The sequence below is a fragment of the Rhinichthys klamathensis genome, unplaced genomic scaffold (assembly GCF_029890125.1).
Source record: "Rhinichthys klamathensis goyatoka isolate OS25496 unplaced genomic scaffold, OSU_Roscu_1.1 h1tg000695l_1, whole genome shotgun sequence".
In the NCBI taxonomy this organism is placed as follows: Eukaryota; Metazoa; Chordata; class Actinopteri; order Cypriniformes; family Leuciscidae; genus Rhinichthys; species Rhinichthys klamathensis.
The window spans coordinates 384,897-408,893 of record NW_026607121.1 but is presented as its reverse complement, the minus strand read 5'-3'; the positions used below and the strand labels follow the sequence as shown (position 1 = coordinate 408,893).

The 23,997-nt window shown below is 40.0% G+C and overlaps 1 protein-coding gene across 4 annotated transcripts in view; it reads right to left on the bottom strand.

Annotated features, from left to right (window-relative positions):
• LOC130076858 (protein phosphatase 3 catalytic subunit alpha) overlaps nt 1-23,997 on the bottom strand; it is a 145,378-nt gene that overhangs the window by 55,274 nt on the left and 66,107 nt on the right. For all 4 annotated transcript variants that reach the window (XM_056242132.1, XM_056242134.1, XM_056242133.1 and 1 more), the window contains exon 2: nt 9,604-9,804. In XM_056242132.1, the coding sequence (XP_056098107.1) occupies nt 9,604-9,804 (201 nt within the window). The remainder of the gene's footprint in view (nt 1-9,603; nt 9,805-23,997) is intronic.

The window sequence follows — 23,997 nt, the reverse complement described above, 5'->3', positions numbered from 1 at the left end:
GCTGATTCTAGCACAGTCAGAGATAGAGCTCGTATCTCACAGAACTATGCTTCTCAGTCACTTGGAAAGATTGGGTCTCACGGTCAACTAGACCAAGAGCTAATTACGGCCCAGCCAGTCAATCTCCTTTTTAAGGATGGAACTGGACTCTGTGGCTATGAAGGCTCAGCTGTCGACAGAGCGCGCGCGCCGTGTTCGACACCTAGCCACATCTTTCCAGAAGGGCAGAACCGCCTCCCTGAAAAAAATTCAGAGGATGCTGGGCTGTATGGCCACAGCTGCAACAGTCCTTCAGTGCCCGCTACAATGCTGGTTGAACGCCCGCATACCCCATCAGGGGTGGACGCGTGGCTACAAGCGGATCAGGATATCTCAGAGCTGCATTTCAGCTCTGCAGCCCTGGTTAGCGGCCAGTTGGTACCAGCAGGGCGTGACAATGGGAGCGATTTTCCCCCGGAAAATCATCTCGACAGATGCCTCCAACTCAGGTTGGGGCGGCCTTTTCGAGGGCAGACCGGTCTTTGGCCTGTGGTCAGACCGAGAGAAATGCCTTCACATAAACTGTCTGGAGATGCTGGCGGTCGAGAATGCGCTGAAGCACTTCCTCCCGTTCATACAGGACCAACACGTTCTAGTCCGCTTGGACAACATGTCGGTTGTGTCCTACGTGAACCGCCAGGGCGGTGTCAGATCCAGGAGCCTCTGCGATCTGGCAGAACGCCTCCTCGTTTGGGCCCAGTGCTTCCTGCGCTTGCTGAGAGCGACGCACGTGCCAGGGATCCTGAACGAAGGACCGGACAGATTGTCCATGGACAATATTCCCCCCGGGGAGTGGTCTTTACACCCCCAAACAGTCCAGCTGTTATGGCGCCTCTTTGGCAGAGCGGAAGTCGACCTATTCGCGTCAAAGGACAACGCTCATTGCCCAGAGTTCTTTTCAAAGAACGAGGATGCGCTGGCCCAACTCTGGCCCAGCCGCCCGCTATATGCCTTCCCTCCGATCTCTATGTTACCACAGGTAATCAAGAGAATCAGGGAATCGCACAGCCCGGTGCTCCTCATAGCCCCACGATGGGAGAACCAAACCTGGTTCCCGGAACTAACACGGCTGTCACACACAGCCCCGTGCCCGATTCCAGTGAGGAGGGACCTCCTCACTCAAGCCTGCGGCTCGATCTGGCATCCCCACCCAGAGCGCTGGTCTCTGCACGTGTAGTTGATCAACGGATACCCGTTATCCTGCCAGAAGGAGTTATGAACACGATCATGCAATCTAGAGCCCCCTCTACGAGACGGCTATATGCGTCTAAATGGTCTGTGTTCTCCAAATGGTGCACCGACAAAAATCTGGACCCCAGAACGGGTGAGGTTTCGCAGGTGCTCGGTTTCCTTCAAGAGCTGCTGGATAAGGGCAGGTCCCCATCCACGCTCAAAGTATAAGCAAGGCCGGAAGCAAGGCCGGTCACTAGGAAGGAACAAGCTGGTCATCCGCTTCTTGAGAGGAGCCAGAAGGATGAACCCTCCGCGCCCACCTTCGGTTCCTATTTGGTATCTCTCCGTGGTCCTAGAGGCCATAAAGATGCATCCCTTCGAACCATTAGATTCAACGAATCTAAAATACCTCTCGCTCAAAACCGTTTTTCTTTTGGCTCAGTCATCAGTTAAACGTGTGGGGGACTTACACACGCTATCTGTTAGCGGAGCGTGCCTTGAGTTTGGCCCGAATGACTCTAAAGTCATCCTCAAACCGAGACATGGCTATGTCCTGAAGGTGATTGGCACTCCCTTCAGAGCGCAGATCATTTCTCTGTCGGCTCTGCCAGCATCCGACAGCGTGAGCAGCGACAGCCTCCTCTGCCCTATCAGGGCACTGAGAGCTTACGTTACGCGCTCCGCCCCCTTCAGACGCTCCGAGCAGCTCTTCGTTTCGTTTGGTGGGCAGTCCCTATCCAGATGGATAGTGGACGCGATTTCTGCTGCCTACGCGTCAAAATGTCTGCAATGCCCTCTGGGCATCAGGGCTCATTCCACAAGAGGCATGGCCTCGTCGTGGGCATGGTCCAGTGAAATTTCCATTCACGACATCTGTATGGCAGCGGGCTGGGCCTCCCCGTCTACATTTGTGAAATTCTATAATCTGAAAGTTCCCGCCTTGCAGGCCAGACTTCTATCAGTCTAATGTGTGTATGTTCTGCCCACATAACTGGTGCGCAGGCTACCTCAACGTTAGCTCTCCTGGTTGAGCTGCACTAATATGGGTTGATATACATGTACATGCAGCCCGGCGCCGCCGCTCTGCATTCCCCATGGGTGCTTATGTTTTTACATGTGTCGGCCTGCTTGCTGGCCGCCTGAATTTACCACTTTCAATGTTCCCCGGGTTGGGATAGAGTGGATGCTGGGCGCGCACGGCGTTGACAAAGTGTTCCTGTAGTGTAAGCTAAACCTACGCAATACGAGAGAACCTCTCTTAAGAGAACGTACTCTGTTACCTAACGTAACCTCGGTTCTCTCTAGAGAGTGAACGAGTATTGCGTAACCGGCCGTGCTAAGCGCCACGAGCGATTTTCGCTTCAGATCATGAAAACCAGGGAAGCAGCCTCTGAGCCCCGCTTTTTTACGCTAAGCCACACCCCCTTGCGCGGGCTGTGACGCGTAGTGGGCGCGAAGCGCCACCATTGGGCGTGACGTCACGCCAGGCTCACTGGTAGGCTTCTGCAGTTGCCACAAGGCAGCCAATGGGCACGCTAGACAGCCTGCTCTAGGTCTGCAGCTGCTGCACTGCGTTGACAATACAAAATTAAGGATAATTTTGGCTTCACTATCTCGAGCAAAGATGAACTTTATCCGTAGCGTAAGCTAAACTTACGCAATACTCGTTCCCTCTCTAGAGAGAACCGAGGTTACGTTAGGTAACCGAGTACGTTTCCAGCCTGGACAATCACCATGCTGGATCGGGGAGGAAAATACTGAAGTGATCACATGACTCGCATCTTATCCCTAATTCGTGGAATTGATGGTGTTACAACTCTCCCCATGTTACAACCATCCTCAGTCTCTCCATCAATGAAAATTAAGAGCAGCTTCATTTCAAAAACAACGTTTAACACGAAATAAGCTACTTCTCTTTTTTTCACTAAATAGGCCACAAGAGAAATATTAAGAAAATAAATGAAGACAGTTGCTACCGTTATCAGCATTTGTTATCCCTAATTCGCATCTTATCCCTAATTCGTGGAATTGATGGTGTTACAACTCTCCCCATGTTACAACCATCCTCAGTCTCTCCATCAATGAAAATTAAGAGCAGCTTCATTTCAAAAACAACGTTTAACACGAAATAAGCTACTTCTCTTTTTTTCACTAAATAGGCGACAAGAGAAATATTAAGAAAATAAATGAAGACAGTTGCTACCGTTATCAGCATTTGATAAAGGTAGGCTTTATCTCTCGTTGTCTGAGAGAATATGCGCCGAAAGCTTGTCAGTTTTTACTTTCACTTTCTGTATAGTGAATAATTGACTGGGGTTTGAGACTTCTTCAACGGCATAACTCTCGCGCAAAGTTTGCACATTCTTGTTTGATATCCACTGACTCCCATTCTTCATGGTTTAACATGGAAAAAATTCCAATATTGTCGTGACATTTTTCTTCATCATCAATTGCCAAATGATGGACAACGGATCACATTTCCAGTGTTAATAAAATAAAACCTAAGTAAATATTAAATAAATGAGTAAATAAAGTGAAAGTGAAAAGTGAAAAAAGTAAATTAATAATCAATTCAATTAATAAAATAGGAGCCGGTGTACATGCAGGCTTGGAAGACGTGGGTAATATCCATTTTGTAACACGAACTGTCTGGAGGTAAGCAACATTTTGCTAGAACTTAAAGATCTCCCTCTTTTTGTTTTCTTTCTTGCTACATTAAAGATCAAATGGTTTTAACTGCTGTTATAAAACGGTTAGTTCTGGTTCTTAATTCTGATTGGTTGAGCCGTGTTCAAAGTCATTGTAAAATTCCAGAAAACATACAGCTGACCGCATTACAAAAGTATCGCTGCTCCACTGAGTGTGTATGTTGCTGTGTCAGTGTGTTGCTTGGCAACCATTCCGCTCTCTCTATTGGGTGGGCTAAGCGTGGATGAGAGGTGGAAAGAGATGGACAGAACAGAGTAAGAGGACAAAAAACAAAGCAGACACGCTGAAATTAATGAGAGAGAAATTGAAGAGCTGGAAAAGTCAAGAAATGAAGTTGGTAGCGTTACTGTTAAACAGACTATGTGGGCTGTTCACTGTTTTCAGTCCTGGTGTGCCAACAAATAGTGGGTTATTGATTTTAAATGAATGGAAATAGGAGCAGGCTTCACTCAATGATTAAACTTAAACTTTAAGAATGCTGGCCTGATGATTAGAATATATAAACAGGAAAGAGGCCGCACTATGCATAAATTGTTTTATTTGCACAAACGCGTTTCAGCGCGTGCCTTCTTCAGTGTGCACACTGAAGAAGGCACGCGCCGAAACGCGTTTGTGCAAATAAAACAATTTATGCATAGTGCGGCCTCTTTTCTGTTTATATTAGTTATTGATTTTAAAACAATAACCAAAACTGACTAAAACACGGCTCTCCGTCAGTTTTATGCCATTGTGAAAAACGTAAAAGGTGAACCCTACAGTTCCTGGTGTCTTTTAAAAGATCCCTAGTTTATCACTAGCAACAACGTTTCCATTGGAGTAGTGACAAACCTTCGCAGAGACGGACGTGACAAAACATCCCACCATCTCGTCAATAAAGTCTGGTTTGATGTGCAACTGCAGGACGCAGAGCTAAAGAGGGTAACAAGTATAGTACAGTACATAGAAATTTTATGTCGGAGCAGGATTTGAGCGAACATCGTTTTACTGGTGAGCATGAGCGGTTCATGAGTAGAGCGTTCGCTTGGGCCATGAGCGACTGAGTGGAGCGCACTGGCATAGAGCAGAATATTGAGAGGAGCGTCACACCACACCGCTTCGCTCACATGCTCTGATACGAAATGGTCAACAATAAGCGGTAGAGCATGAATGACGTGATTTTGAATCCTTAACCAAGTTTAGTGTATTCTTCTTCCTAATATAACATACTCCTATATTTATTGAACCTAAAAGTTAATTAAAAGCAAGTATTGTGCAAATATCCGTTACCGTCATCACTTTTGGCAACTACTTTATATACATATCTAGTTCTCCAGCTGTAATTGCAGACAGTAACTTATTCAGTTTTAATGCAGACCTTTTGAATAAAGGTGATCAAAAACGGCTATTAAATTTATTGAGTGACAGCTCTAAATTGCATATGTGATTAGCATGTCACTGTTCTGCTTGACTCTTCATCTCGGCCCACTATAATGGAGCTGCTGATAAAAAAAAGTAGATTTGGGTAAAAAGTAGTAGAATTGAGGTTAGAATGTTTACCTCAAAAATAAAAATTAATGAAATATTCATTGATTGAACAAAAAAATTGTGTCCTATTATAAAAAAAAAAAAAAATATATATATATATATAGAGTCTAGTACAACGGCTGACCTTCTGGGCATACACACGAGTGTTAGACCTAGTGTCGGATGTCTCCGCCACGTCTGACTGCAGAGGGTGCTGGAGGATTCCCTGCAGGGTTCACCTGTGGAGCAGATAGCACACGTATTCCATCCTTGGAGGGGAGTGGCACTGCAAGCAAGACTCTGAGCGGGTCCCCAATGTTACAAGCTACTTGTGGTGAGTACACGGGAGGTCCTTACGCTCTGCGTTTGGTCCACGCAAAGCACGAATGGGACAGAGCAAAGCAAGGGCTGGGTCTGCCTCCTCCGGGGGCAGCGTTTAAAGGTTCATCACCTGATCCCTAAAAGGAGTGGTGGGAACCTTGGTCAAGTATCTGGCCTGGGGTCTCAGGATCACGTCAGAGTTGGCCACTCCGAATTGTGCCCCCACTGTGATCCTCAGGTCACCTTGTGTATTTATCAAACTAGATCTGGGCATAGCAGAGGGGACTCCCCCTCGTTTGAGGTCCTCAAGTCTTAACCGCAGCACCACGATGGTCATCTTCTAGCAATGGGTACATGACTCATCCACAAAAGCCACCTTAGCCTGCTTTAAGCCCAGACACATGAGGCATCCTAGACACATGACTGTCAGACAGAGCCAGGAAACGGCCACATACAGAAAAACACGGGTGGAATGACATCTTTAAAAAGATGCATCGTCAAACCCGTACTTGCTCTTTTAGGGGGAAAAAAAGCTCGTTTTAGAGCTGAAGTGCACAGGGAATGGAGAGAAAATTCTCTTTTAGAATGTGATGTCTCTATAAATGCCGACCACCACTGACACGCCGTCACACCAACACTCGCTGGAGAGCTTCTTCCGGGTTTGTAGAACACTCATACCAATGATTGCAGAGCAAAATCGATGAAACGCTCAGCTTCGAAGCGAAAGCTTGAATGTGCGCGGGGTGCACAGTGCAAATCTTGCACGCCAATGCCCACTGGCTCGTTTAGTTTACACTTGAAGGTCATTGGGCTCTCAGGCGAGATCCTAATTCGTCAGTTCAGTTCTGACGTAACGTTGAACGTGACTGACTGATAGGAAACTAACTTTTTCTCCGTTGTGGGTAGAGTGTCTCGCTTTCGTCAGTCATATTCTATAACATGATTTGGTGAGGCAGGAATAGCTACACACTGTCTTCTTTTTCTGTTTTCAATTTTATGATGGGTGGCAACCAACATTAAGATGCAATACTGCGACCTACTATGTTGAAGTGTTAACCAGATTATGTGGGATATTATTGTACTGCATGTGTCATATTAACACAAAATCAATATTTAGTTTTTTTTTTTTTTATATCATAGCTATCGCTTATAGCGGTATTTTGCAACACACAAAACTGGGTGGTTTTCCTACTGTGTGATACACGTGTCACCAATCAGAATTTCCTGCTTAGGTCATATAAGATGGCTCGGATCAAGATTAAAGTGATTCAAACCTCCAGATCAAATTCAGCATAAATGTCTTAAGCTCTACGAAGCCCTGGAGATAATTCACATCAGACTAGAGGTCAAAGGTTAAAGATCTGCACACATATGCTATGCAAGAAATGACAATAATGAGAGAGGAAGGGGGTGCTGACAGTCAAGGCAAATAATGTAGCTTACATAGAAAAAAAAAAAACACTTAACATAATGAATCTGGAAGCAATTTTTCTCCCTGCCTGCCATGTGGGTTTATGAATATAATTGCTTTCATTGTTAGCAAAGGGTTGTCCTTCTGCTCTAATGAAGTCATCAAAAAGCCTCATCAGGAAGTCTAATGAAGTCTTGAATAGAATGGCCAATATGGAGTCTGAACAACAAATTCTGAACAGGAAAATGCTCCTCATTTCACTTGGGTGCCCTAGCCAGCAGTTGTCAGAAGACAAATTCATAACATCAACACAAGTTACATTAGGGCTGAGTATCACTGTCTTTTTAATGATACAATAGGTATGATGACACATATGCCATCATGAATCAGGAGAATATACAAATACACATGTGAATATTTTTTTTCTTCTTTTTTTGCAGAAATCTAAAGCAAATGTCAACTAAGCAGAGGTGTATTTATAAAGGAATCATACTCTAAAATCATCTATGCCGTGCTGTTGTCATGACATTTAATCTGCATTTTCTGTATATAAATGTGCACTATATACTGTACAACAACTTGTATATGTATATATTTCTATCATGACAACTCTCTGAAGATTTTTAGCATGGTAATGGATATGACGATGTTAATGTATTTGGTCTTGGCGGCATAGATCTGCTACGCTGCCTCTAAAGTTGATTATTGCTGTTGTTGTAGAGCAAGTACAGGAACTTGCTACTGCCAATACTACGCTGATACGCTGCTGTGATTATGTAAGACATACTGCTGCTGCACAAATAGCATATATATGAATTAACCATAGCAAATCTATAAAGGTAGGGATGGGTATCGTTAAGGTTTTAACGGTACTACTACTTAGCGATACTGCTTATTGATCCGGTACTTTAATGGTATTCTTATCGGTTCTTTTTGTTTTATATAATATACATATAAATATAATAATATCAAATTAAGAACAGATAATAATCTGTGTGTCAAAGCTGCGTGACCCACTGGACAGCACGGAGGGGATGATTTTAAATTTGAACCGAAGCACAGACCAGTATTGATTTAAGTGTAAATATGCAGCAGTCATAACTTTTATTTTAGATGGCACGCTGAGTTTTGGACAAGCAGAAATACACAGAGCCTAATAATACACACACGCTGATCTATATAGAGAACATATTCATATATATGTAATTATACAGATCAGTGAATAATCATCATATTTTCACCCATTTAATACATTAAATGTGTTTAAGTGAATACTCTTGCCGGTCATTTTGACATAGGCTATTTTTGTGTGTATTTGATGGTTTAGACACGCACATGAAGCTTAAAGTATAAAGTGCTTGTCTAAAGTATACTTTGTTTGTCTGGTTGCGGTCCATTTTGGAGCGCACACACATAAAGCCTTGAAGTTGGAAACAGCATCTCTTATGTTGTGCTTTTAATAGCTTTTTTTATTATCAAACACGTCCCGCAAATTAGCAACTGTAGAGACTGTATTTCACAACAATCACCGATAGTGCAGATTCTGACGTTAAGTTTGGGTTTAAGGGAGGAAAGAATGCACCACCGCTGTGAAGGGAAGAAAGCTGCGCTAGACTGAACGTGGCTAGTATTTAATAGTTTTACCTTAAATATCTTCTTTTTATAATCCTTGGAAGCCTAAATCGAAATTGAAATTAAAATTAGATTAATATCACAGCCCTAAAGTGTAACCAGACTAACTTCTCTCGGCCATCATCACTAATTAAGCAGGGGCTTTCATGTCGTGCGCACTTTAGCTCAGCGTAAGAGAGATCTCTCTCTCCTGGATTGCAAATAGCAAAAATGCATCACAGCACAGACAAATGGTTCATCGCATATAGAAACGCGTCTATATAGCAATATTAAATGGTAAGTGTATTTTCTTAATTTCTCCAGTACCGACAGCAGAACAGGTAACGTCTGAGCTTATCGATACTGCGGTCTTTCATAATTTACCGGGGCTCATTTAATACCGCGTTTCAGTACCCATCCCTATATACAGGTGGAGCTGAGAAAGGGGGACTCTGCAAACTGCTATAGTGAATGTTAACCAGGCATTTAAATGTTGTGAGCAGCAAGCTAATTGGCTGCAGATGCGACATGAACCAATCAGCTTGTGCCAAGTAGTTAACGCTGTGAATAGGTTGCGTTAAATACCCATCAGCCTGCGCCATCTAGAGTTTAATGACAGAACTAGGCATTTAAATATGCATGTATATATCTGTATACACGTACATTTACACAATTAACTCAACTAATATAGAGGTATACATAGTTTGATTTTTCCTTTTGAAAGTTTGATTTTTCCTTTTTTCCAATTTGAAAACTTCAATAGAACTCAAATGAGTTCAAATGGGTCTCTCTCTTCACTGGCGTCTCAGCACAGAATCTGAAAGAGAATCACTCACCTGTCACTGGGGCCTCTATGTCCAGGAGGTTCTTCTCAGAACGGAGGATTGCAGCTCCATCACCAATTAATCGCAGTGCCACACTCTCCTCCACACGCCCCTCTTTGGTGAGGTGTGCCTTCAGGACATCTACTTTGGGTTTGCCCTCACTGTCAAACACCTCCTTCACAGTCAGTCGGTGGCTTGGGGGAAACGGGACAGCTAGAAGGAAAAGATATAGAAAGCACATTCATTTCATTACTGATTTGCTTAAAAGGGAAGAGCAAATCACTGATTTTGTGTTAAAAAATACAAAATGTCATTCATATCGGTAGAAAGTTTTCTTATACTCAGGCTTCCTGTGGTCTAACAAGTCCAGGATTTCTTCCTATCATGTATTTAACTGTTATGAAAAAGTGGTGGGGATTTAAATTGTATATTACACAGTTTTCATATAATTAAAAAAATATATAATTATGTTTCTACTCCAATCGGTTGATGAAATATAAACATTTAAATGGTGCCTACTGCCTATCATAAAAACACTAACAGGTTAAAAGGGTCATGAGAATTCAAATTTTCCTTGATCTTTTGACCAAAATATTTTGCATGTGTCATACTTAAAATGTCCCCAGAGTAAAAATAAATAAATAAATAAATTATATATATACAGCTACAGCGATCTGCTATGCCACATTAAAGAGCATCAAAGTGTCTTTTATTGTTTGAATTTCAAGATAAAATTTACAGAATTTGAAAGCTGGCACTATGTTGCATATGAAAGGTTACAAAGCACATTGGATGGCAAGCACACTACAATTAATGTTTGTAGCGAAGTTTTGTTCACGCTATCAATATAAAACCGCACAGACCAAAAGATCGATTTTAGAAGTTAAGAAACAATATCGGTTAATCAAAATTAATATTGATTAAAAAATATTAACCAAAATTATCACCCAGCCGTAATATGTTGATGGGACACATGTTTATATAGCTTCAATCTGGAAAACTTGATTATCTAATCAAAATATCAAAATACACATTAAGGTGAGGATAAAAATACAGATATTGTAAATGCATCAAATTTAGATTCAGATTTAGAAGGAACTGGGTCATTTCTATATTTCATATGTAATACTGAAATACTGCCAAAGGATGTAATTATGATTGATTAATATTAGCAAAATATACACAATGGTTGACATCAATAAAATTCCAATCACCCACATATAAGCATTTTTTTCTGAAATAAAATATGTTCAATACTATACAAACAAAGCATATGCAGGTCCAGGGGTGACTCCTATACAATAACGCACACAAACACAAGCGCAAGCAGCACGATGTCTGGAAGTGACAAATAAGCATTTTAACCAAAGCTAATTAGGGCTTTGAATTGGGGGATTTGGCAAAGATAAGACTGGGTGGTTTGGAAGAAGTAATTGTACAGAGTAGAACATAAACAAAACCTCCCCCATTGACGTGACAACTGACTCACTGCTTTCTGTCTCAATACAACCAATGGATCAATCATAGAAAATTAATGAAATAATTTTTTTTTTTTTAAACTTGAAGATAAGTGAGCATATGCAAATGTTACATTTAAGATCAATTCAGGTGATTCTTGCAGTACAGTGGTGATTATTTTCTTTTCCTTTCTATGTTGTAATGGTTTTGTACATTCTGTATTAACTCTGTGTCCTGATTCCCTCCTCTCCAATTATCCTCCACTTATTCATACCAAATGGATAGAAAATAGCAAAGTATTGGAGATTCCACAACAGTTTCAGCTTCACTGAAGTAATGGTAGGTGAATATGACAACATTTTTCAGACACATATAAAAAATGCAAAGCTATTTATCAGTATTACCGGTATTCAGTATTTTTGTTGGGATTTAATTTTAGATAAATACAGGTACAAGAAGAATGCAATTTACCAGTGCAACGTCGAGAAGCCTGTTTGGTTTACCATCACCATTTTACAGACCCTTTTACACAAAAGCATTTATTTGAATTTGTCTAATTTGCTCCACACTCAAGACATGAGCACATTCCGTCATCTCCGTTATATAATAATCCTAGAGTGGCCAGCTGAATACATTAATGTGTTAAAAGATATTTGTAAAATTGAAGGCAAATGTACAGTATTTTCCCAAAAAAAAATCAGAAAGGATTTTCTTTGGGTTCATGCTATTATAGTTGAGATCTGTGGGCTTATGGAATACATTTGAATATGTTAACACAATCATCCTATTTTCAGTTTGAATGGATTGGATAGAAAATTGCCCAATTTATTGACTGAACATCTCGACAAACCTTTCAATCACTATGGTCTTGGGCAAAGAGCTAGGCTGGATGACCTTCAAACCTAACCTATATGTGATATTTGGTGTAATTTAAATCTAGCATCTCCCACCCATCAAGCATGAAACACTCTTAATATACAGAGCACAATGAATATGTCTCAAAGCCATATTGTAGTCCCTGCCATAACTCAACATGAAAGTTCTACATACATTTTGGAACTGGTCCATCATTCATTTTAGACCTTTATTCTCCAGATACAAATTGTATTGGTATTGATTCTAATCTTTGACCTTTTATTACATGATTTTTAATTTAATCTTTCCCTTAGATACCATGGCTTGATACCATATTCACAGACATGGCTTAGACTAAGCCAGGAATGGGCCTTACTTTAATAGGGCATTTAAGTAGCTTTTATAAACATGCCCTAGAAAAAAACAAACAAAAAAACAAACAATAAAAACATTACTGGTGTGCATCTTGAGACAAAATGCCACCGACATATTTTAAGATATGTCAGTGCAAGTTGCTTTTAGTTAAAACAGCTCAAACATGCATTTTAGTCTGGGACTAGCTTAAGCCTTGTCTGTGAAACTGGGGAAGTCTTATGTGTCTCATAGGTGACATTTGCTGACTTTAGCGCTGCTATAAAAAAGCTATTATCCAAGTCTGGTTCAAACCTGATTCCAAATCTTCTGGATTAGATCCTGTTTAGGGGATGCACCGATCATGATTTTTCATGGCCAAGAGAATTGCCATTTTTTTCTTTAAGTAAATGTATTTGTTATTTATTTGCTCTATTACAGACCAAAATAGCCTAAAACAATCTCTGTAGCCATTTTAAATGAGTGGCAACCACTGCATTTTAATCATGATCTAAACAAAGATGCTGTATGTACCGTAGGTGTGAGAAGTTATTTTTAATTTAAATTAGTTTCTATCATTTCAAGATTTAAAGGGAAGACAGAATGGTCTGACTTTAGATTTGTGAAATTATGCAACATAAAACATACCTGTAGAAAACAAACTGCAGACAGACTGAATGAAAATGCAAATTCACTCTCAGCGATATAGCGTTTCCTTTCGGACCACTGTACACAAAGCAGCGCTGCACTTATAAGCACTACTTTAATAGGCATTATACCAAGGTAAGAGGAAAAGAAAATGCCATATAAACTTTTCTGAACACAGTCAGTGCCCTTCAGAGATACATTAAGATATAACCCCCCACCCCCAATTCAATATTTATATTTTTCTTCCAATATTTTGAGAATCGCGAACAGTGAGCTTGCTGTGCCTGGTACAGTATTTTCTCTGCCAGTGCATCGGTGTTCTCCTCTCCTCTTTCCATCCGTATTCAGCGTGCCCTGTCTACCAATCACGTCAATGTGTGATCCTCAACGAGTGGATCTCTGAGCTGGTGTGAGTGAGTGGAGGTGGGGCTAATTTGCATATTCATAGAATCTGATTGACTACAGAGGGACTTTAAGAAGTCATTGCATCATTTCTTTGAGAATGTTGCTTTTACTTTTGTTTCCGTTTTTATTGTCTTAATTATATATTTTGAAATATATATATATATATATATATATATATATATATATATATATATATATATATATATATATATACACATATACACACACAAACAAAATATCAGAACCAGCTAAGCTGAGTGCCATTGGTGTTCGTGAAATGACCATAATAAAAATACGATCCTAGTCCAGAGGTATTATTGAATGACAATGATTCCAAAATGCTGTAAGAGCATGTGGAAAAAGTAAGCACACTTTCACAAGCAGGAATTTCAGAATAAAAGAGAAGATAATTTTTTTTCTTCAGTAAAAAAAACAAACTGTGTGTGTTGAGAGGATTTCAGAAGGCAGGGCAATGCTACACATATAAAAATCATCAAACTGTTAGTTCCCATGGATGCCAGGAATTACCCAAGAGATCCACAAATGATATACCCATTTAAACAGGAACAGTGAACAACTGCAATAAAAAAAGTATTTGAAATCCATGCAGATTTCTTTCTTTCTATGTCTTTTGAAAAATCAATTGCCTACATGTTTCACATAATGAGGTGACCAAAAGCAGTTGTCTGAGAAGCACTTGCACAACGAAATTTGTTCTGAGAAATGGGCTTGGAGTTTAAATAGAACCACATCTAACAGAGTGATAGACACACAATGGCTATAGGCTAAAATACCTATCCTATGTCAAAACTGAGTCAGTGTGGGTCAAAATATGGGTCAGTACCATATTAAAGATTACTGAAGCTGGTTTCTAATACCACCTCATGTGTTCTGTTGTCAGGATTATACAGCTTTATTAATCCACAATGGTTTATGAACAGCTTTATAAAGTCATATAAAGAACAGCCCATGTTCCCTTGTGACATACACAAACATGCTAATTGAATGCAAATCTCAGACACAGGCTGTGGTATTTGACACTGAGGCTTAAAATGCTCTTCTGTTCCTCCCTGACTGTTTAAGGGAAATTCTCTCGTATCACTGCAAACCAAAGCAACAGCTCATTTATAAAATATCATGCTGGCATTGTGGCCAAACAGGCTCTTAGACTTTCCTCTTTATCAGAGAGCACTATGTACTTTTGAGTGTCTAGGTATTTAATAACAGATTAGATCAGGTGAGAACAAAAGATAATGCAATGTTGTTTTAGTTCATGTCAGGCAATGCATCAGCGTCTCAGATGAATACAAGAGAACATTATTTCTTCATATTGCTATATTTGAGGCATGGAACCTTGTGGCATTTGGAGAAAACCAGTGTGGATTGTCAAAACTAGCCAGATAACTAGAAAGATATTCAGACTAATCAGAGGAAATACACAACTCATTGTAATTTATCCCCATGCTTGCAGAGTATCTTTTATTGCTAACTTGACATACACATAACACTATCACATTCCTATAATTCACATCCGTTAAAGGATTGGTATGTTGCATAAAATAGGTCAACCGGAAAGAGGAACACTTCCCATATCTCCTGATGTTACATCATAAGAATGGCATCAACGCTAATATTAGTCACTCTTTCTATCCCGGGGTTACCGTAGTCAACTGGATCCGGTCCATATCCACATCAGATGGTGGACCTGCACCTAGACACGACCTCAACGCAGCCCTGAATGTCAGCAGAGATCCTGTCAACTAGACAATCCCCTGTGAAGGCCTTGTCGACACGACAGGCATCAGCACAGATCCTCACTAGAGACCACAAGAAACAGACAGGTCTTCTGCACAGACCCTATGGCCAGCTTCGGCTCCATGACAAATCTAATCTTCAAGCAAAAGGAACTGGATGAATATGTAAATGCTACCGAATCCGATCCCAAACTGATGGAGTTTGGATTCATTGCCACTGTTGCCTCTAGCTTGCTTAGTTGGGGACACTTAATATTCAACAATATTATTGATCTGACTGCACTGACATTGTTGTATGAGAACTGAACTGAGCTGGACGATGACATCCCTTTTTTGCAGAATTGCTTCATAGATTATATTAAGTAATTTAGTAATTGATGATCTTTACAACGAAACTGAATCAACACTGAACTGACTTCAGCCGAAATGCATTATTTTCCTGTTATCACCGTGAAGCTACTTTGAAACAATCTGTATTGTATTAAGCACTATATAAATAAAGGTTTATATTTGTTGTCTCACTCTCATCTTGAACTCTGTGGGTCTCTGTTGTGTTTAGGTTAGTAACTGATATGCTTTGCAGTACTGTAGCAGTTATGTTTATGATAAAATCACAGTATCAGTCATTGTACCAGTCATCATGACTTTAACTACTAGGCATGTTTTTATTATTTCTTTTGTACATTCATTTTGACAATAATAAAAAAAATAAAGTTACCGGTTAAAACATTTGGTATAATTTTTCTTTTTTATGTGAGGATCAATCATCTCATCAGTTTAGCAAGCATGATAGCAGGCTACGTTCAGACTGTCAGTCCAAATCCGATTTTTGTGCATATCCGACTGAAATCCGATCAGATTTTGCAAGAGTGAACGGCAAAAAATAAAATAAAATAAAATAAAAATTCACATGAAATGCGATTTTTACACATCCATTCAAGCTACATTCATCTGGTTCAAATCCCATTCAAATCCCATTTCTGGAAATCTGTTTCAGTCTGACTGCTCTGATCAGATTTTGCATGGTTTATGTAACTTTCTCACACCACGTAAAACGTATATGTTAGATGTTGTTACAGGAAGCAGGCTGAAAGTTGCTGCAGAAACAAGGTTGTGTTGTTGCAAAGTACCGGACGAGCAGAAAATGACAATATAACGGAGACATGTTTTGTAACCGGCGGAGACGACAGCACAGAATAAACCCATGCATAGCAGCCTCCTACAGTTATGCCTACAGTTATGCCTATGTTGTAAATAAGACAACATCTGTATTGCAAACCCCATCCATGTTGCGGTTGTTGTTGTTTTTGGAGTGTGCCTACCAACGCAACGTCATTGCCATAGAAACCAATGCAGCTATTCCGGAAAACGAAAGAGCTGCATGGACACACAAATCGGATCTGAACAGTTGCGATACACAATGTGGACAGTCAATAATTTTAATCGGATACACAAATAATCAGATTTGGACTGACAGTGTGAACGTAGCCTCAGAGAGCTCAGAGAAGCAGTACACAGCTATACAGGAGAAAGAGGAGCAATCTCTATTGCACTAGTTTGTGGTAGCCTATATCTAGTTCATTAATTTATCAAAAGTATTCTGAGGTGAGAGAGGTTATTTAAGTTTACATCCAGAAACCAGTTTCTTTTTTGATTCTGAGAACTGTTTAATGTACAGTATTTGCTTTACTTTAATGATACTGAAACATCAACTTTGCCCAAGCGATTTGTCTAACAACAAGAAACTACTATCAAACACAAACTGACTGTTACTGCACAACGCCTAGAAAGACAAACATACTCCTGAATAACATGACTAAGACCTTACCAGGCACACCGAAAGACTAGGTTGGACTAAAACCAAAATGTTGGCTTTGGTACACAACCAGCCTGTAGTACCTCACTATCAATACTGAGGTTTAACACAAAAACAACTAAATAAGCTGAGTGTGACTGATGAAACAAACTAGTCAATACTTGAATATTAATAATTGAATCTAATGTTTTGTCAACATCAGTTTAGGGAAAGAAAACAAACACATTTACAAGTCAGAGGTTCAGTAATTTAGAGGGGCCATGAACTGCATTTTTTTTTTTTACAATGTTATTTGAGATCCACTTATGTTATCAAGATTTTTACATAAAAAAACATACTAATTAAGAAGTAATAGGCTATTTTCTATCCTGTTTTTTTCTGACCCTCTCTTTGAAACACTGTTTTGATAGATGTGCCGCATAAGAGTTGGAAGTAAACTGCTATGATTTGGTAACAGTTTTGCATATTTAAAAAAATAAACATCCGCACCATTACAAGTGCAGAATTGTGTTGAAATCTTCAGATGTTGAAAAATATCTTGTTACATAGTTGAAACATTTATGTGTACACATACTTTATAATATGTGTATAATGTTTTTAATATACAGTAATGAATCATGTTGTAATGTCTTACTAATGAAAAAAAAGAAGCTGTCGTTCACTGAAGATTTTATTCAGGATTACAGCAAATGGTTTAGATATTTTTTTCTGGATCTGGAACCTTATTAAAAATAAAGTCCACGCTTTCTTAATGTGAAAGATCACAAAGACAATGCAAAGACTGTTTTTCCACAACTTGGCACTACAAAACATCTTGAAATTCTCTGAGGCATCCCTATTGTTTTGTTGCTGGAGTAATCCCGTGTTTGCGTCTCTCTCTTATTTAATACTACATGATATGCATGAATCAGTGGGTGAGGTTAAAGAGGCCATAATGTTAAAAGTAGGCATTGATTTTCTTTTCATTGGCGGTCTTTCGTCGGACAAAATCTGAAATTAGTTGTTTTAGCAGCTTGGTTTCAATAAAAACAGTTTTTGACCTAACAAGGACGTTTTGAGCTCTGAAACTTACAGGATATTTTTATAGTACAATGCCCTCTTGATGTCAAAAAAAAAATTGATTTATCAAATTATGTCCCCTTTAATACAGTTAAAATAAGATGGTACATTTCAAATTCTGGTATCATTTACTCACTCTCTTTAGACTTTTGTTCAATCAAGGCACTTACATAAAGCACATCAAATATGGTAAACATCAACTAATTGACACGTGGGTATGAGGTATGTGCGTTGATCCTGATCTGAATTCTAATGCAGCCCGAATCATAATCACACCGTGTTCATTTAACACCCCCCTGACTGAACCTGGTTTCTCCCAAGTTTTTTTTCTTTTTTTTTCTACATTCTGTCACCTGATGGAGTTTGGGTTCCTTGCCACTGTCGCCTCTGGCTCTCTTACTTGGGAACACTTAATATTCAACAATATTATTGATCTGACTGCACTCACACTGCTATATGACAACTGAACTGGACGATGACATAATTTTTTTTTGCAGAACTGCTTTATAGATGAATGAGCTAATTAAATAATTGATGATCTTTACATTGGAACTGAATCAACACTGAACTGACTTTAGCTGAACAACAGCTGAAATGCATAATTTTCCTGTTATCACTGCAAAGCTGCTTTGATACAATCTGTATTGTATAAAGTACTATATAAATAAAGGTGACTTGACTTCAATGTTTATGTCTATGTTGCCCTGTCTTGTTGTGTGGACTTTCAATAGATGGGCAAATATAAAGGGAGAATATTACACATGTTCATTTGCATTCCAAAGATGAACAAAAGTTTTATGGTTTGGAACAACATGGCAATCCTTTTAAATCACAATAATACATTTCACATTGATTTTAACTCTGTAACAGTCACTGCCTGTCACAAGGTTTCTTCGTTTGCAATTATGGTTGCTATGTTCTTTCTAGCCACTAGGGGGACACAAGAGTGTACTCTGTCTGATATAAAACAGGAAGCAGTAGAGTAAGTGCTAGGGTCTGTTTGATGCTGCATCATGGTTGTTTGCCACCTGTTCCCTATGCAATACGAAGTGACCGTTCTCGAAAGGGAACGTACTCGGTTACTAACATAACCTCGGTTCCCTGAGTGTAAGGGAACGAGTATTGCGTAGCCTGCGCACTATTGCAATCTGTCAGGATTTGTCGCTTCAGTCGATTTAAACATGCTGGATGGCCAAAATGGGCACTCTTAAGCCACGTCCATTTAGGCACGCTCTGACGTGTTGGGCACCAAGTCACTTGATTGGGTCGAGCGTCAGAGGCGCTTGGCCATAGGATGTGCAGTTGCCGCAGCACAGCCAATGGGCGAGCTAGACACTCTGCTGTGTAAAACTGCGTTTTAAATTATTAGCTTCAATATTTCTGGAGGAAATGAGTTCCCCACTGCGTATTAGCTACGCAATACTCGTTCCCTTACTCTCAGGGGTTACGTTAATAACCGAGTACGTTTTCCAGTCATGTTTGAGAAACTGTTTGTTTCCTGCTCAAACATAAGTTTAAGTGTTTGTATGAATTGTTTGGGTGAACTTAAGTGGAATGTATTTAGTTTAATTGGTGTATATGATGTTTTTCTTGTAGAGGATTTGTTTGGGATGTAGCTATTGCTCACCAGTTGTGACTACTGCTATGTATTTATGAACAAACACCCTGCTTATACTGCTGGAGCACTCTTTTGGTTCGTTTGTTGTGAAACCTTACAACTGACCAAATAGCCAGGTGTTGGACAACCTTCTACTTCATCACCATCAACCTTTGTACTTCTGTTCAGCTACAGATAAGACTGGTTTCCTTAATTTTCTGAACTGTTTGTGCTCTAACAGCAGTGGACTGTGCTGGACATTCCAATGCACCGCACGTACATATACTTGCACATGACAGAAAACAATGAATTGTATCTCTGTATATATGGGTGTATGATGTGCAATATTGGGTTTGTGGATAATGAATGTGTAAATATTTTGAATACATGCAGAAAGAAACACCACTCTTGTTTGTACAAGAATTTATTTAATAATAGATCTCTTTCAACTGAGACCAACTTCAGTATTTGCACACAAGGTGATTCCCTTTGAATCCCCTTTGAATCCTGTCGCTTGACCAGTGCAAAGAATCTGGGACTGTTATAAGTCATTTAACACAACCATTCAAGACACCATCACCACACTACGTGGAAAAAAAATCATAAAAAACTACATAGGAAACCTTAAGTGTTGTTATATGTGCCTATTTATAAAATAAATGAAAACAGAAATTGTTGTTGCTTTTGAAAGCTGTGGTCTGTTGGGTGTTTACAGTTCCATACCAACAGATTTTGGAAGGACTGAAGTGCTGCGAAGGCAGAGGGAAGTTTGAGCTCCTCATGGTTGCGGCGTGGGTGAGGGCACCAGGCTGGCAAGGCAACATTCCTGTCAGCACTTTCCCAGCACACCAACAGAGGAAGGAGAAGCAGGGAAAAACAGATTATTTCCCACTACAACACCAAAAGCATGGCTGCAACAGAAAAGGGGATAGCTAGCTTAAAGAGGTCATGACACGAGAAGTCAAATTTTCCTTGATCTTTGACAAATACGGAGGTCTTTGTACCAGTAAAACATCCTGCAAGTTTAACAGCTTAAAATGTCCTCCTCAAGCTCCAAAAACTGCTTGTTTGGATCCTGTGGGATCTGTGACATCACACAGGGAAATACATTTGAATATGACATGACATGAATAGTTTTATTTTATCGCACCATAGACCCAGCCCGAAGGCTGACACTTCTACACCATACGTGAGCATTGTGTCACGTCTAAAGCAAATAGAACCCATTATTATCATGCTGTCTACATACAGTATACAGATGCCTGTTCCATTTCTGACATACTCCACGCGCTTAAGTCGGCTGACAACAAGTCGACCAAGTCGAGGACCAAGTCGATAAAAATGTGTGACGATTCAAGTCGGTTGAAATGTTAAACGAATCGCGATACACGTTTTAAACAGCAGGGCGCGTTTACTGTATTCCCTACTGTGAATTTGTGAACCTCGCTTTACAGGCACAATAGCAGCGAGCACACACTGGCGTGAAGCTAGCGAGTGTTTTCACTTCATTCATGGAACTGTGTGAGCCAAGCTCAACTTCCATAGGAATGAACTGAAAACGCTCGGTTTGCTCCGCTCGCGCCGCACCAGTGTGTGCCATGACTGGTGTGCACGCGCCGTCAAACAGTAGACATTGCGACGGCAAGCGTGGATGTTGACGTTGACTCATTCAAATCGGAGGTGTGGGGGCATTTTGACTTTCCGTAGACTAATAATAATCACCACCGTGAGAAGCACCAGTCACCTCCGTTTTCATGTAAAAGTCATTAATAATACGACAATTGCGAGAGCCAAGGAGATCACAAGGTGCATCAGTGTTTCCGTGGCAACCAGGTGTTGTATTTATTTTACTATCTCTTTCTCTAAATGTGTTTTTTTTTTTAACTCTTACTAGTGTAATGATTAGTGATCGACCGATATATCGGCCAGCCGATATATCGGGCCGATATTTGCGGTTTTTACGTGTATCGGAATCGGCCGATACGCGGCTGCTGCGTTCGCCGATAGTTTTTTCCCGGCATTATTTATAGACAGGCGTCCACAGGCAACTCTGTGCTGCTGGAGACGCTGCAGTTCACGTGCAGACCCTGCACTGCCCCTCCCCCACTAGCAGAGTGCAACCTGCGCTTCAAGATCAGTGTTGCCAGATTGGGCGGGATCATTTCGGCGGTTTTCAAACATCTACATTTTAAAGTCTAATTGGTTAAAAAAAACTAAACTAAAGTGCATGAAGTCCATAAAATCAGTCATCATGACATTACTGTACACACGCGCTCATGCAGAGTCAGCTGGCGTTAGTGTTGACATCACCGACGAGCACGCACTTTTAGCCAATCAGCGATCCGCAGGCAGACGCGATTGAGCGCGAGAAGTTGTAGCTGTATATTCAAGTGATCGCTAAGGCACAGTGACATAGCCTATACAAATTACAAAAGAGTGTACAGTAGTGAGCAACTCTAAAAAACGCACACGTGGAAGGAGATCACTCTATGGTGAATATAACTCTGAGAGGAGAGCACAATGACTTGAATTGAAATCAAATATGGGACGATTCCTGTCCATGTCATATGTGCACACTAGCCTAACCAAACATCTGCAACTTTACACCATCCAGACTGCACTCTACTTGTCCCTGACAGCTGCTGAAAAAGGTTTGAATCAACGATGAATCCGTTTTGACTGCTAAATTCTGCGTTATGTTCTGCAATGTGTACTTCCGAGGGTTAAAGTCATCGGTTCATTTCTTGATTGCCGGTTTGACAGTGTCCACCTGGACATTTTAGTCATATTGGCTAATTCTCCTTAATTATTGCCCTGTTTTGATCTGTTTTGCTGGAAAATGTATTTATTTTTTATTTTATTTTATCATCGTTATTTTGTTTTAAGGAGATACAAATTGTGCTTATCAACCTTAAATGACATGGTAATGAAATTATATCACATTATTTTGGCAGTAAAATTTTGGGCGGTTTTTTCTTGTAGTGGGCGGGTTTTGGTGAGCTTTTGGGCTGGAAATCACCGTCCCAATCTGGCAACACTGTTCAAGATAACGGTAACTTTTAAACTTTCAAAGCATCTTTTAACTGTTTGACTGCTGAAATATTGTCAAACACTTTGAAAATGGAAACACGTTGCTCTATAACTGTTATGTGGTTGCAACTATATAGCTAAGCAAGTTTGTGGGTCCTAATGGAAAATGCGAATGACTCGTCTATAAAACTGCTTGCTTGCCATTGTATTTAGGGAGCTGCAAATAGCTGTAGACTATCCGTTCAGTATGCATTAAGGCTGTCAATGAATATTCTAAATACGAATATATATTCGAATAGTTTAGAAAAACTGAATTTTGAAGGTGAAAATTAATATTCGAATGTGGAAAAACACACCCGCGGTAGCAGACTAACGTTACCACAGCACAGCTCGCTCAGAGCGCTCAGTGTCGGTTCTATGTACTGTGAAACTTCAATTAATGTATTTGTTTCAATCACTGAATGAAGCCTGCTATATACCTTAAATTGCTTGCACAAAACTCTTGATCAGCACTCAACATTTGTTTGTTGTTGTTCATTTAAACCGGTATGCGCGGAGAGCGTGAGGGTGAGTGCGAGAGAGAGAGAGAGAGAGAGAGTGCGCCTGCGAGTCGGGGCGAGCCAGAGTGAGCTCTGCGGTCTTGGCCATTAGTTGATTTACTCGTTTTTTTTGTAGTAATACGTTGTCAAATATGTTTAAACTCAAATAAGCTACTTAACACTAGTAGTTATGTCTCTTTGTATTAATTTGTCCTGTTATTGACGTAATGCGCGTCATTGACCAAATGCACGACGATATGTTCAAATATGTTTTTTAGAGGGAATATACAAACGCCATTTGAGCAATTTTGACAGCCCTAGTATGCGTACGGTAGCTGTTACGAACATTGGTCATAGAATTAAGTAATACCAACGTTGTTCCGTGCTTTTTGTGGGAGATTTATTCAGCGACCACCTGGCTGAGGTTTGGACGCGTGTGGTGTGTCTCCCTCGCCATCGCAGTGATATTAGAGACTAGACATGCTCATTTTATTTTATGTTGAAAAATTGAAACCATGGCAGTAAATAGTTCGTTACTTTTAAAATGAAGTACAGTGTGCACTGTGCACTTTATTATGCTGGTTGCTACTGTGTGCAATAGTGTAATTATTTTATTTATGCTTAAATATTTATTTTCAGCAGTGAACTTTTTATTGTTCTACCTCATGTTTTTAATATTTGTTAAATATTGTTTATCTACTTGTTCTTGTTCTACCTCACATGTTTTTACTATTTGTTAAATATTGATTTTTTTTACGTTAAATAAATGTTACTTTTATTAAATTGAGACCTGTAACATTTGTTAACATCATGTCATTTTTATGATGTAAATTGAGGGAGCAAAATGTATCGGCTCCAAATATCGGCTCAAGAAAATCGGCAGCCCGTATCGGT